Source organism: Megalops cyprinoides, chromosome 2 (assembly GCF_013368585.1).
Source record: "Megalops cyprinoides isolate fMegCyp1 chromosome 2, fMegCyp1.pri, whole genome shotgun sequence".
NCBI classification, from domain to species: Eukaryota; Metazoa; Chordata; class Actinopteri; order Elopiformes; family Megalopidae; genus Megalops; species Megalops cyprinoides.
In genome coordinates, this window is record NC_050584.1 from 1617716 (window position 1) to 1633781 (window position 16066).

Consider the following 16066-nt stretch of genomic DNA (forward strand, 5'->3'; position numbering starts at 1 on the left):
ATGCTATGCTTCCAACTTCCAACAGTTTGGAGAAGGCCCTTTTCTATTCCAACATGACTGTGCCCCAGTGCACAAAGCAAGGACTATAAAGACATGGTTTGATGAGTTCAGTGTGGAAGAACTTGACTGGCCCGCGCAGAGCCCTGACCTCAACCCCATCGAGCACCTTTGGGATGAACTGGAACGGAGATTGCGAGCCAGGCCTTCTCATCCAACATCAGTGCCTGACCTCATAAATGCTCTACAGAATGAATGGGCACACATTCCCACAGAAACACTCCAAAATCTTGTGGAAAGCCTTCCAAGAAGAATGGAAGCTGTTATAGCTGCAAAAGGGGGACCAACTCCATATTAAAGTATATGTATTTGAATACAATGTCATTACAGTCCCTGTTGGTGTAATGGTCAGGCGTCCAAATACTTTTGTGTGTGTGTGTATGTGTATATAAATATAATATATATATATATATATATATATATATATATATATATATATATATATATATATATATATATATATTATTTTATTTATTTTTTTTTGAAAATTGACAGTGCCGCACGGCACAAAAAAATCCTGGTCATGAAGAAAGAATGCACTATTCAGATTAAGCGTGTTTTGTCTGACAATTTTTCGAAGAAGATGTAGAAAGTTATCTCTGCAAACCTTAATTATAGGACTATATAAAGAGATATGCCTATATAGCTTTTATTTCACACAGTCAAAGTAAGTGACGACATAGGCCTACATGGAGGCAGACATTAACAAAATATTATTACAGTTTGTGTGATGTGATGAAGGTCTCATTCTGCAAATGAGATGGTATAGTCTCTCCTTAAACCACCTCAGTGTCAGGTTTAAGCAAATACGCACAAAAAGTGACCTCTAGTGGCTGATATGAAATTTCTTGAAGATACCGCAACTAAAATCAAGCTAAACCTCAGCAGTAGGTTAAACCACAGGTACCGTTGACACAGCAATAGGGCTTAAGAAGCCACGTGACTTCTTCCGCAACATGCGCGTTTAAAACCGTGTTAAACTCTAAACCGCAGCTAAGCTAACGACAGGGCAATTGCCCCTATATTATGTGACATTGCGTTCATTAAGTAACTGAGCTATGTATCTGTTATATGTTTTGTAATTAATTGTTTTACAAATAAATATGCACATGACAACATTTTCTACATTAGTATTGAGTCTTTGATCTAAAAATTATAACTTTCAATAATGGCAATTTACTTGATTCAGCACTTGTTTTTTTCAGTTGGTTTTGCCTGGTTCCTCCACTCCATCACAATAAATAATTACAACAAAATTAATAATGCATGATGTTTGTCTGCTTTTCTCATGGAAAAATATGGCCAGTATGCATCAGACCAGTCTACCTCGCCTACTATATCCCATAAGGAAGTGCAGCTGTAGACGTCACAGGTAATTTTGAGGGTAAAAAGCTGAAAAACATCGCGGACAACGAGACGGCTGTAACGTTGAAGGATCGTGCTGGGGATGGGATTTTATATATATATATATATTCACTTATAATTGTATATATTATGTATTCACTTATAATTGATTGACTTGATTATGATCTTTTGCAGAGGTAGACACCCCGGCTTCAGAAAGTAAAAGTTCTGCCACATATTTGTTCTAGCCATTCATTACACCAGCTGAATTTAATTAGCACAACTCTTCAGCCAGGTAGAGGAGGTAATTAGTGAAATCACCTTCTTTAGTGAATTGCTAGAACAAATCGTGGCAGGACTTTTACTTTCTGAAACCGGGGTGTCCACCTCTGATCCTTTGTAATTCCATTACATGTAAATGACTGAAATCTAAAACTGTTCACTGTATGACTGTCTGTCTGTCTATCTGTAATTAAACTATCAATTGTTTTTCGCTGAAAATCTTTTTATTAATAAAAAACATTTTTATTCATAATTATTCGTGAATTTTCATATACATATTTTTCCCTTTTATTATATTATTAAATTATCTACCGACATATAGCTTAACAGGTGTAACACCATAAAAAGTTAAACTTGCAAGGTAGCAGCGTATGCTATTTACATTTTATTCATATAGAAATATCACGGCAAAAATGTGTTTTTTTTTTTTTTTTTTGTAGCAGCCCTTCTACTCCTCCGTGCCACATTATGTGCCCGTACCACCGAACTCGCGAATACTTTTCGTGAACTCGTCAATACTTTTCACTCGTGAGAATGCTAGTGGCGTCTAACTGGAAAATACCACAAGAAAATCTAAATCTGGACGTTTCTAAACTCGCATAGATTTCACGCGACATTGTAACATACTACAAATGTGATCATTAATGGTCGCATACTGGGTACTACACTGAATAATAGCATGCAGTATGCAGTATATACTTGTGTGGTACGAAGGACACAGTATGCAGTAGGCGGTTTCGAATACAGCCTCTGTGTGTGTGTGTGCGTGTGTGAGTGTGTTATCTCAAACTTCATATATATTTAATCCTTGCATACCGTAGTTGATACATATGTTTTTTATTATCAATTAGAGTCCATCCAAAAAGTATTATCTGAAGCATTTGTCTTATTTCGCGTGCAAATGAGAACTATTCTATTTTGTTTCGCAAAGGTGGTAACCCGGAAGTACTCCTAATTATTGCCGGCTTGACGCTGGTGTCTTCTGTGGAAGAATAAAGCGACATTCTAAGTTAGTAACTATCAGACCTTATTTTAAAGGAAAAATAACGGCGCTATTATATCACGCACAGGTGAAACTTCATATACTAACTGTGTTTAAAGCGGCGAGTTAACTAAACATTTGATATAGCTATCGAGCTAGTTACTCAGCGTGATAGGGGTTATGGTATTCTGTTTGTATTTTTTCTCAAAGTGTCAGTAGACCTATAATGGAAGCAGTACCAACTTGCAAACACAATATACATAGCTACCCAATATGAAACCGATTTTGCGGCCAGCAAGCTGTCACAGACTGAATTACTTTAAAGCTAGCTGGTGCTACCTAATTAACTCAACTTGCTACCACGACCGTAACATTAGCTATCAAGCTGTCAAACCCTGGACATGCTAAGCACGAGCATCACGTTTGTGTAAGGTTTAGATAAATTCTAGGTATCTCGCTGATGTTAGTAGTAAATATGTTTTGTAGGACATAATGACAACGGGTGCCGATGTGAGAGACATACTGGAGTTGGCTGGAGTCGACAATGAAGCAGGGCCAATCAGCAAGAAGGACATTATAAACTCAGACAAGGTAGGTTCGACGACATGGCGAAAAATACATTTAGGTGACTGTATAACCTCTTTTCTGTAAATATTCTGTAAGTATTTTTCCATTATTCTCTAAATAAGCTTCTCGAACGTTGTAACAGCATATTTTGTTCACAAATAATTTAAGACTCTACAATAAATAATGGAGTAATGTATATATTAGAAATTGAAGTAGAAATAGATAACAGAAAAATCCAGGTTGGGTAAGTATTCACTCCCTATTTATTTAGCATTTAGTACTTAGTTGCTTTTCCTTTGCAGCAATTACAGCCTCAAGTCTTTTGTGGAAAGTTTTCAAAAGTTTGCAGGTTGAATTTTTGCCCATTCTAACATGCAGAACTGTTCTAGTCATTGCGCATTGGGCAGTGGTGTACGGTAATCTTCAGCTTCTACCACAGATTTTCTGTTGGGTTTATCTCTGGACTTTGACTTGGCCACTCTAGGACATTCACTTTCTTGTTTTTAAGACACTGAAGGGTTGCTGTTTTCAGTTTTTTATTTTTCTCAAAAATATTTTCTAACATGAAACAAATGTTACCTTAAAATAATTGTTTTTTATATAAAATATCACACAAACAAAATTTCAGTGTATCGTTTATTATTCAGTAAAACATTAACTCACTTAAGATGAAGGCTTGGTTGTATTACAATCAGGGGCTCCAGTAAATAGAAATAACTTTAAAAATCTCATGTGTATACATCTCTTAGAGTAAACAAACATCCTTCCAACAACCCATGTTTATAACAGAACTGATTGCAGATATTTAAGTAAAGTCAAATAGAGATCAGAACCGATTTCACAGATTAGTCAAACCTAATAAATTAACATTCCATTGGAATGAAAATCAGCATACATTGGTGGTCTCCCCTAGCTAGCTTTTTGTTTAGTTTGTCCTAAATGGCTACAAAACAATAATAATTCACTAGCTATATAGCTGCTTGTAGCTTTGTTCTATGTGTCTTCTGCCTTTTAAAATCACAAACAGCATAGTCACAATTGTGCCTCTACTTCTGAAGGGCTGTGGACTGTTTCATATGAGCTAGCTACATTTCATGTGGACATTTATTTAAATTTTATTTAACCTTTGTTTAAAGCAGTTAAGTTAATTGAGAATCACTTATTATTTTTGATAACGACCAGGAAAGAGGCTCTTGACACAGAACACAATAAGACAACGCACAACAAGTGGAGACAGGTATACAGTACTTATCAACAGCTGTATTAACAGAACTTTGACCCCATAGATGAAAACTGAAACTGATACAAAAAGATTTGAGTATTCACTGTAGTTCATTCCGGTTATTATCTCTTACAAAAGGATGATACGACTAAAGACTGCATAAACCTTTGGAATTTACACCAAAATTAACTCACTCACAAATAAGAGTGTTTTTTTCCTAACAGGGATCTATACAGTTCTGGTCAACATTATTGGCAGCCCTGTATTTCAAGTACATAATGTACAATATCTCCTAAAAATGTGTGTAGTGAAACAGCTGTGGTTTATATAGACTCACATGTTTGATACAGAACAGCACAGAATAAAACAATAACAATTTAAAAAGAAATGGTTGGAAAAAGTGTAAAACAGAAACATTGCCCTGGACACAGTTATGGCACCCTTTTGAAGAATTCAAATCAAATTGAAAAGAAGTAGACTATCATTGCAGTGAAATTAGACTCACCCATGTTAAACTGTCAGTGCTCACATGACTTGAATTAACCAATGAATGATGGCTTTAATACTTAATACTTTAATACTTAATACTTAATACAAGACCACCATCGTTCCCTGTTCCTTTTTTACCATGGTGAAGACAAGAGAGCTGTCAGAGAATTAGAAATGCTATTATCACCAAACATAAGAATTCTAACAGGTACAGGGCCATCTCCAAAGATCTTGGCATCCACGTTTCAACACTTGGCAATGTTGTAAAGAAGTCTGCTGCTCATGGAACTGTCAAGAACCTCCCAGGACAAGGTGGAAAGAGGAAAATTGATGAGAGAATTCTTTGGAACTTGATACAAACTGTGGAAAAAACACCATGTAAAACATCCACAAAGCGTAAGGCTGACCTGGAGCAATCTGAATGGTTTCAACCCGTACCATATGCCTCACATTAAACCAAGAAGAGCTTTATGGGTGAAGGCCAAGGAGGACCCTACTGCTGAAAGAAAAACATAAAAAGGCAAGACTGATCTTTGCGAAGACCTACCTAGACAAACCACAGTCCTTCTGGGATAAGACAGATGGACAGATGAAACCAATGTAGAGCTCTTTGGCAATGCAGACCAGCATTTTTTTATATAGGTGATGAAATAAAGCTTACAAGGAAAAGAACACCCTACCTGCAGTTAAATATGGTGGAGGATCCATAATGTTGTGGGGCTGTTATGCCGTCTCTGGTAATGGAGACCTTGAACGTGTTAAATGAACCATGAATTCAGAGGTTTAGCAAGGAATTTTAGAGTGAAATATGCTACGCAGTGTCAGAAAAGTAGGTATGGGTCAAAGACCATGGGTTCTCCAGCACAACAATGACCCAAAGTACACAAAAGAATGGTTGAAAAGGGAAAAAAATGACTGTTTTAAACTAGACAGCAATGAGTCCTGATCTCAATCCAATTGAAAATCTTTGGAATGAGCTGAAATCTGCTACTGGGAAAAGGAATCCTGCATACATTCAAGAGCTTGAACAAACTTCATTTGAAGAGTGGGAGAAAGTACCAGCAGACAGGTGCAAGAAGCTTATAGATGGCTACAAGAAACATTTGGAGGCTGTCATTGCTGCCAAGGGTTATACGACCAAATATTAGGGAAGGGTGCCTTTAATGCTATCCAGGTCACATTTTATGTTTATTCTGTGAAATCACTATATGTTGAAAAGGCATCTTTTTTGTTGAATGACTTTGGACATACTGTTAAAATATTCTGAGAATGAAAAGTTGGTGCATTTCCAATTATTTGTTAAGATATTGTACATGATGTACTTAAATACAGGGGTGTCAGTAATGTTGACCAGAACTGTACATTTGCTTAATCCAAAGAATATATAGTGTGTGTGTACATTTGGATAGCTATTTAAAGAAGAAAGATCCTTGTGATGTTTGTTAAAAATTTGGTACTGGTGTCTCTTTTTTGACAGAGTGAAAGAGCATGCTCAGTCCCCCTGAGAGCACCCCTTGCGCAGAGCATGCTGAGTGACATGCAGAGTATGAAAGTGGTGTTTTTAGCATAGAGATGGATAGAAAAGCTATCTGTTGCTTGGACTACATTGACATAGATTTTCAGGAAATGTACCCGGTTGCTTCAGAACAGTATGTTTGGGGTTTAGTCATGTCCCAATTCAGTTTACCTAATAAGAGAAACTCGAGGGGCAAGGAGTTCACTAAATGTGTAACAGCAAACTACCATCAGGAGGTTTTTTAGTAGCCTGATGTTAGGTGTCAGTATATCAAGTTGTTTGTTTTAGACATTAACGTTACACTGCCAGTGCTCTTTAATGTGCATCACAAACCGGTCATGTTTGGTTGATTTATCCTGATGATAAATATTATAGCTCAGAAAATGAGCTAAATAATTCATAATAGATGAATTAATACATCAAATGTAGGCTACATTTGGACGGTGGTGTGAAGAAAGCAAGCTTGCCCATTGTCACTGTCCTCTCTGACCTATGTGTTGCAAAGACTGTTGGGTGGATAGCTCACAAATTAGATTCTGTTGGCTGCTAAGAGTTTTGATGTTGCTTACAATTACGGCAAAAACAGAGTCCAACTTACAGGACACTTCTCTCATGTTAATTGTGCTGTGAATGGACATATATAAATTGATGGTAACAACAAATAAGGAGTATGTACAGAACATATGAACAGTTTCAGTGAACTCAGTGTCTCAACACCCTGATTGTTACATTAGCTAACTCATTCAGATAGCTAGTTAGCTAACCAATCCAGCAGCATAACCTTAATGCTTTAATGTATCATGTATCCAGACTGTCTTCTCATAAGAAAACTGGAAGCCACTTCTACATTGGCCTTACAGCCAAATGAACGAAATCAGTTTCTTCGGAAAGCCTAGCTATGAAATAGCTGCCCCCACGTTGCTGCTGTGTGGCTCTGTGAAAGGTGTCAGTGTGGTCATTTAAATGTCAGTACAAACAAAATATCGACAGACAGGTTTTTGGCTCTACAAAATTTGACTGTTGCATTCAACTTAACCAGTTGTTGATAATTTTTTTGCAGTGTCTTACCTACAGTAGGTAGCCTGAATGGATAGGATGGGCTTTGTATTGTTGCCTGCTACATGCTAAAACTGTACGCATACGTTGTCTTGTTTGAAAAGGGTTAGCATCTTGTTGATTCAGTCACAGTAACATTTGCTATAACTGAAATGGTAGTTAGCTTGGCAACACTGAATACATTTTATAGGCTTATTCATACTACATTTGAATACAGCTTAAAATGTAGAAGTGCTCAGTGCCTGACTGACACAGCTCACAGAACATTTAGAAAGTGACATTGGGATAGCACATAAAAGACATCACTTCATCACAACAGTCCATTGTGTAGCCAGTACTTTGAAATCATTTTGATATTTAACTGGTAATCAATGAAGGGATGCTAGAACTGGAGTAATATGGTTGTTTTTGGTACTGATAAATGTTCTTGCATATTTATGTATTCTTGCATGTATTGCACATTACAGTAGTCCAATCGAGGTGTAATAAATACGTGAACTAGTTTTTACACATCTTTTTACATTTACATTTACATTTATCCATTTGGCAGACGCTTTTATCCAAAGCGACTTACATATAGGTTACAGTTCTTTACAATGTTATCCATTCATACAGCTGGATATTTACTGACTTTATTTTTTGAAGTCAGTTGTTGTGCATCAAGGTTTTTAAAAGGTAGGGATGACTGAGTGACTGCCAAAGTTTAGCACAAAGTTTGCTACTTCAGTTCTATAATTTAAATTCCCCTACATCTCTTAGCTCAAACCCATAGGTAGATCCCACCAACATTTACTTTAGCTTTTACAAAACTGATCTAAAATTAATTAAATTAACCTATGTGGAAATGTATATCAGTACTTAATCTCATTTAAACTCTTTATTGCAACACTTGAAAAGTGACTTAAAATAATGTATATATTTATGATTATACACACACACACAATAATGCTTTCTAAGGATAGACAAGTTGCAACACTTACGTCGACAGCAGATCGTACAGACACAGTGTTAATTACTTAGATCATTACATCTTGTAAGTATCAGTTGTTGAAACGGAGCAAGTTTCAGAGAAGTTGCAACAATCAGGTTTAAACACTTTGCCTGCAAAACTAAATGGCCCTCCATTGAGTGCAGATAACACTGAAGTGGCCAGATATTTCAGAGCTAGCTTGGTTCAGTGTGGAAACCCCTTCTCTTTTGTTTGCCAAAAAGTCAAGAGATCAGAATCCTATAGAACACATGGCTAACTTAAATATGTTGAAACTTCAACAGAGGCAGCTTTCGTGGCCACATTCCTGCATCTTCCACCAGACTACATTACATTTCATTACATTCATTTAGCAGACACTCTTATTCAGAGTGACTTCAAGCACAAAAGAACAGAAGTGTATCCACTCAAGGTGAATGAACCACAGTGTCAGACCAGGCTAACAACACTCCCAAACCAGTGAGTGTGAACATAACACTGTTTAAACTCTGCCACAAGTTAACTTGTGCTAACCTGACTAGACAGCCTAGAAACTATGGGAAGCCAAGTGTACACATTAACGTACATCACTGTCACTATATCACAGAATGTAAAACACATTGTGATACAAGTAGCAGGTGTTAGGAGGCAGGGATAGTTGGGAAGAGGTGGGTCTTCAGTCTGTGTAAGAAGATGGCCACCGCTGAGGGACCAGTACAGACAAGGATCGTATCTGAGAGGCGGTATCCTGTTGGGATGGGACAGTCAGTTGCCCCTTGGTTGCAGAACATAGTCTGGTACATATGGTTTAAAGACCAATAGTTGGTTTAAGGGGGTGTCCTATTCACTGTGCTGTATGCCAGCACCAAGGTTTTGATCTTGATGGGAACAATAACAGGAAGCCAATGAAGTGAGATGATTCAAGTTGTACAGCTTCCTTCTGGATTAGTTGTAGGGGTTTGATAGCACCATCAGGAAGACAGGCAACGAAGGACAGGGTTTTCCCCAGGTTTTCAGAGGTACTGTCTGGTAGTGATGTGTCGGTCGCGGCCTTTACATGAACGATGGGAGCCGGCTCCTGTCTGAGAGCCAATTTTTTTCTTTTTTTTTTAAATTAATACAAGACAGAACAATAGGATGATAATTTTCGCCACACTGCGCAGTCACAGGCACTCCATGCGCTGACTGAATGTAGCGAAATGCTAATTTACAACGTGCAATATAAATAAAACGTTCAATACACATAACGTATTTAATGTAACATTTAATGTAAAATAATGGTATTCTGGAAATTATAAGGTTTAGTATAATTACATTGAATAATTTAAGTGATATACGTGCACACATACCAATCATAGGTCAAAACATTGCTGAATTTGGCTGAATTATAAAAGCCAGAAGTGGTACTAAATGAAGAGCCGTTTGGGAGACGAAAGAGCCGGCTGTTATTGCTGAGCTGAGCCAAATGATCCGGCTCACTAAAAAGAGCCGGAATTCCCATCACTACTGTCTGGGTTCCGGGGGGTGGTGGTGGTTGGGGGGTTTGAAATTTTAGGAAATTTTAAGTTATTTTAAATACAAGGAAATTTTCAAGTTATTTTAAGGTTTTTTCACATTGTTTTCGAGCATTATCCTTACCATATTTGTGAAAGCTGGCAACACTTATTGTACTTATAGTTAAAAGTCTATTCATTTCACCAAATAACATGTTTGAGATTTAATGAAAATATATGTGGATTACCTTAACTTGTAAACATAGGAAGAATTAACACGTTGAAGTACATATGTAATTATTTTGAAAATGCAACCAAAGGACATAAAGGAGACAGAGAATTTCTTGATTTATTTCAACATTTATTTCAACTGCAAATATCACAGCCCTCTTTTGAACACTTCACTTTCCTAGCTTTGTTGGCGCTGTAAAATCTTCTAATGAATCTTTTGTAGTCCAACATCCCAGGCTGAGGTCCATCAATGGCCACCCGGCAGCAAATTTTCCAGGTGACCATCAGTCAGCCTGTTTCTCAGTGGGGTCTTGACCTAAAAATGAAACTGATTTTAAAGTTGTAGTCCTCAATCCTGGCTAAATATTGTTGACATTCATTTGTGGAGTAAAACTGGACAGGTCCTAAGAGTTTCTGGTTGGTGTCTGTGTTTAGTTCAGTCGCTAGCAAAACTAGCCTGTTATCTAATGTTAACTCTAGGTTAGTATAAGTTATGGTAACAAAGGACGCTCTCAACTGCATTTTGTAACAGCGTTTTTTAATAAGAAAAAATACTTTGACCAGCGGTTTTCATCAGAAAAAGACATTACATGTGAACACAGCCCAACTTTGTTTAGCTACCACGTTTAGCCACGTTAGATACTAACGTTCAGTCGAGGTATCTTTATGTAACGTCAACTAACTAGCTTTGCTGGCTAATGTAACTTAATTCAGTACACGGATATCTATCTAAGTTAGGTAGGTTAGCAATTTCTTTAGTTGTAAAATAGGCTACATTAGTTGTATCTTTTGTCTATTGTCGCTATTGCTAACATCCACAAGAATTACTCCCCAACAAAAAAAGTTTATACTTTTTATTCTTTGTTGAAGCTCACCTTATCAATGGCTTGCTTATCCGAGTCGATGGTTGTAACTACCACCCCGAGTTGACAGTACAGAGAAATATCCAATCAGCTGTTTGATTAGCTTGGCGATGAGCATCTGTCACACACCAATCACACAAACGTTCGTCCAAAAACTGATTGTTGATTGGCAGGTCCTTCCTGTTGCCAGCTTACCTCTCCGTTTGAGATCAAGCCACCTCTCCGTTTTTTCTTTTTGTTTTTTTTTGTCAGCACATAGAACTCTCACCATTGTTTTCTTTGGTAGGGGAAACCCTGGAAGGAGTTACAATAGTCATGATTAGTCGAGGTACAATAGGCATGAGAGGACCAGGGCCTGCACTAGGAGCTTCATAGAATACATAGTGAGGTACGGGCAGATCCTTGTGTGCAGATCCACAAAATGAATCTGCACACCTGACTCACTGCTGCAACCTGAGTGCAGAAGCACAGTTAGCTATCAAGTGTTATGCTAAGGCTTTTTAATAGTGCTGTTAGTGAAAAGGCTAGTAGAGTCTAGTCTGAGAGAGTGGTCTTCAAACAGGGAGGACCTGGGTGGGATGTAAAAGCATAGGAATGGTCAGTCATGTACTTGAAGCATTTCATTTGCTGATTGTGCTTTATTTATTGAAATATTATTCATTATTCATCACTGATCACTTCAAAACCTGTCATCACCTAGTCTAAATCGGGGATTATTCATTGTCTTGAATGTCAGGATGATCACATTCCTAAACAAATATTCACTCACACACATACACCTTACAAGCATCATCCATATCGTAACACAGTGAGAGGTTGAGCATGTGTTCGATAAGACCACAGCAAATTTGGTTCAAGCAGTGCATACACTGGGTGTTTAATGGAAAAAAGGAAAAAAATCAAGTATAATAGTCCAACAGAAGGGATCCAAAAGGCAGGTCCAGTCAAAACACAGGTAAAATCCAAACAAGGTTCTCCTCCAGACAAGGTCGCATACTAATGTAGATTCTATTTTGCACACCATCTCCACTGCTCACAACAGCAAATCCTCCTCATTGCCAACCCCGGCACCGTTGAGAGGGCTCCCATTTACCTGGTGCCGACGAACCTAAATGCGTTTCAGGTGTGTCCAATGAGAAGGGATGGTGTGAGCTGAGGAAGCGGTGGAACCACTAGTGAGGGAAGTACTGCCCCTCAATCACCTCTCACCTTGTTGTGTTGCATTTATTATTCAGTACATATAGAGCACCACAAGAAAATGAATTGATGCCTTTACATTATATTAGGGCTGGGCAATATAGCCTTTGCGATATATATGGAATAGCTATTTTTAGCTATCCCTGGTATGCGGCGTTAGGTTTCTTCATGTATTGTTTTCCCTTTAGTAATACCTGATGCGGGAGCACACCTCCAAAGTTCAGTGAAATGCTTCCGGGGCAGAAAAATATCACTTGTATCTATATGTTTGTTAACTTACCTATTAGCTTTGAACAACACGTAGCATATGTTTTCACTACGGTTGTCAAAATAACATGTTAAATTCGATTTTATATAATTATGTAATATATAATATATAATTATATAATAACTAATTATAGAAAAAATAATGTGTCAGAAAAATTTAAGCAGGTAATTGCACTCTATGATGCCCCTTGACCCCATACATCACTGTGTATTTAAGCATTTCCAACTGCACACTAGCTAGGTTCTTTTATATCGTATACAAATCGTATTCACATTTGCGCTGTCAGTAAATGCAAATTAACTTCACATTGGTGTAATCAACCATTGCATCAGACCATCTGTAAAGCAGAGTGATACATGTGTAGTTAAAAGTGCCAGTGCTGTTATATTGAATATCAGCACTCATGGAATGCCTCTTGTCCAATGAAATTACTTGGTCGGAACTACAGTGGGGAGAACAAGTATTTGATACACTGCCGATTTTGCAGGTTTTCCCACTTGCAAAGCATGTAGAAGTCTGTAATTTTTATCATAGGTACTCTTCAACTGTGAGTGACGGAATCTAAAACAAAAATCCAGAAAATCACATTGTATGATTTTTAAGTAATTAATTTGCATTTTATTGCATTACATAAGTATTTGATACATCAGGAAAACAGAACTTAATATTTGGTACAGAAACCTTTTTGCAATTACAGAGATCAGACGTTTCCTGTAGTTCTTGACCAGGTTTGCACACACTGCAGCAGGGATTTTGGCCCACTCCTCCGTACAGATCTTCTCCAGATCCTTCAGGTTTCGGGGCTGTCGCTGGGCAATACGGACTTTCAGCTATGATAAAAATTACAGACCTCTACATGCTTTGTAAGTGGGAAAACCTGCAAAATCGGCAGTGTATCAAATACTTGTTCTCCCCACTGTAACTGTTGTATAAAGCACAATTTGAACATAAAAAGCTTTTCACTGTAAATATTGATACACTAGGGTCCAAAATTATTGGGACACCTGGGCATTTTGTGATTAAGTGTGGATGTGTCCATGTAGCTATTAGTTTTATCACTCGAACCTAATTTATGGTGTGGCGAAAACAGTTACATGTTTTGGCAACTATTAACATTTTCAAAACATCTCTTTATGTGGTTGACACACGATTGCCTGATTACTACCCTTATTTCCAACATTTTAATAATAGGTATGACATTAATTCTGCCAAACAAACTGACAATTCCATGACATTAACTTAATTTTAAAAGGTACCTACATACTTATTGAGTGCAGACAAGTGAACAAAAATGATCATCACTTCAATTAGGCCTGATTGAATGTTGCCCTGCCCCCTAATTGAACACTCATACTGAAGCCTATATAAACCTAACAAGGTTAGAATATGGTCACAGAAGATGAAGCTGAAATTGACATTGACATAAATATGACGTTCCCAATGTCTGATGGAATATGCAGCAAAAATATTGTGGGTTTTCAGAAAAAAAAGTGAGTGTCCCAAAAATTTTGGACCCCAGTGTATATGCAATTAATTTAGATTAATTAATCACAAAGCATGTAATTAATTAGATTAATTTTTTTAATCACTTGACAGCCCTAGTTGTCACTCTTTATCTTTGTACATGTTTTTCTCAGCCACATGTTTCTATCTACCACATGGAAGCAGCATAGTGCTGTTGCTGTGATATCAATATTGAATAGATGCGAGTGGCGTTTTTTTCCCAGGCAGCATTTCACATGGCCTTGGAAAACTGACGGTGTGCTCCCATATCAGGTATGACTAAAGGGAAAACAATATGGAAAAAAATCTAATGCCACATACCAGGGATAGCTGTTATTGCGCTAAAAATAGCTATTCGATGTATCTCAATGGCTATATCATTCAGCCCTAGGGCAGACACATCTTGGCTCTATAGCTCCAACCCCAAACCATAAAAGGAGTTGTGGTCCTAAACAGATGCAACCGCCTCCCATTGCGAGCAATCAGCCTGAGGATAAGGAGGCTCATTTGCAGACAAGGTGGAGAACCTGGGGGAAAAGCAGCAGTAGACACTGAATGTGAGAGTATTGGACAGAGTCACCGGTTTGAATACAACAGCATTGCATCTAGGATGAAAACTAGCAAACTTGTGAAATGGACTGGGTTATATTTCTGGATCAATGGCTGGTACTTGATGTTTGGGCTCTTCTAGTTTTCCTTTTTCTTTTTTTGGTAGAGGGGGACCTTTATGCATCCTAATAGTGGTTTGCTTTATTTTTTTCCTCCCTCCCTCAACTACTCAATAGAACCCCACAAAATAGAAGACTTGGTGAAATAACTTATCCAAGCCACCATTTCCCAGCAGACTATGCACTGGGAATTCCAGGAGGAAAAAAGGCAGCAACTACCTGTAGAGCAACTACAGGTGTTAACCACCAGGGGTGCCACCAGTCCCACTCCAGCCCGGGACAGTTAGGCAGGATTGCCCCTCTTGCTCTGTTTGCCCTGCTGCTATCTGGAAGATCCTCCAACAGGTATGTTGGACACAAACACCAGAAGAAGCAGGGGATTACAGTGTACTGAAGTAGGAGGTCATCAGTCATTATGGGCTTAGTCATCATTGGGTTTATGATCCCAGCATGCCAACAACAGCACAGATGTACAACTTGATTTGTCTTGCCAAGGAGTGGCTAGTGTCAGAGACATCAGCTACTACGGTTCTGGAGAGGGTTGTGATCCGTCCGTTCCTAAAAGTGCTGCCTTATAATACCAAAAAAGTTGCAAGCCATGATAACCTCACTCGGTCTACCTCCTGGTGGGACAAAGTGACTCTGAAGCTGCTCAAGACATTGTTAGGAAAAAGGCAGAGAACACTAAACCCAAGAAACCCAGTGAGACTGGATGGAGGTCAAAGAGAGAAAGGCATAAGTTGGTGGAAGCCCCAAAGAGGCTGTTGATTGACTACAACAGCATAGGTGTTATGAGTGTGGAGAGGTGGGCCTCCTTTCCTGGAGTTGCCCAGATAAGGACAACCAAAGGCCCATGTTCATATATGTGGGGTCGACACAACTGCTGCAGCCGTTGCACCAGCAAAGCATAAGGTCGATGGTAAGTTTGGGTGCAAAGTCTATCTTAACCTTATGTTCAGAGTAGCTAGTTTAAAACTAGCACTACACTGAATTTCAGTTGCACCACGATCACGTAAGATGCAACTTAACTAGTAGTGTGTAAAGTGATCCTTAATCAAAATATTGTTGTATTTAATGACGTTACTATCATTTCAGGCCAATCAACAGCACCATACAATGTAAACAGGAAATACGGCATTTTTGACATTTGCTGTGCACAGTAGTCTGCATGTGTCATTGTGCTGATTCAATTGTTCCAGCCTTCTGAGTCAGAGGGGAAAAAGGTCTACGTCTGTCAAGTTTGTAATAATTATCATAGACAATTTTTCCTCTTTAAACCTTTCATACAAGCCTGTTGATAGCTGCCCGGCTGCCCTACATGAGTGTACCCCGTTAGGTGTGTGTCTTACAAGGACGGCGGT

General features: G+C 38.2%; 1 protein-coding gene across 2 annotated transcripts in view; it reads left to right on the plus strand.

Annotated features, from left to right (window-relative positions):
- The first annotated feature begins 2643 nt into the window (after positions 1-2643).
- dmap1 (DNA methyltransferase 1 associated protein 1) overlaps positions 2644-16066 on the plus strand; it is a 59371-nt gene continuing 45948 nt past the window's right edge. Inside the window, exons 1-2 of one of the 2 annotated variants that reach the window (XM_036521906.1) lie at positions 2644-2692; positions 3152-3256. In XM_036521906.1, the coding sequence (XP_036377799.1) occupies positions 3158-3256 (99 nt within the window). In that variant the 5' untranslated portion in view covers positions 2644-2692; positions 3152-3157. Of the gene's footprint in view, positions 2754-3151; positions 3257-16066 lie in introns of both variants that reach the window. The other variant, XM_036521905.1, reaches the window with a different exon arrangement.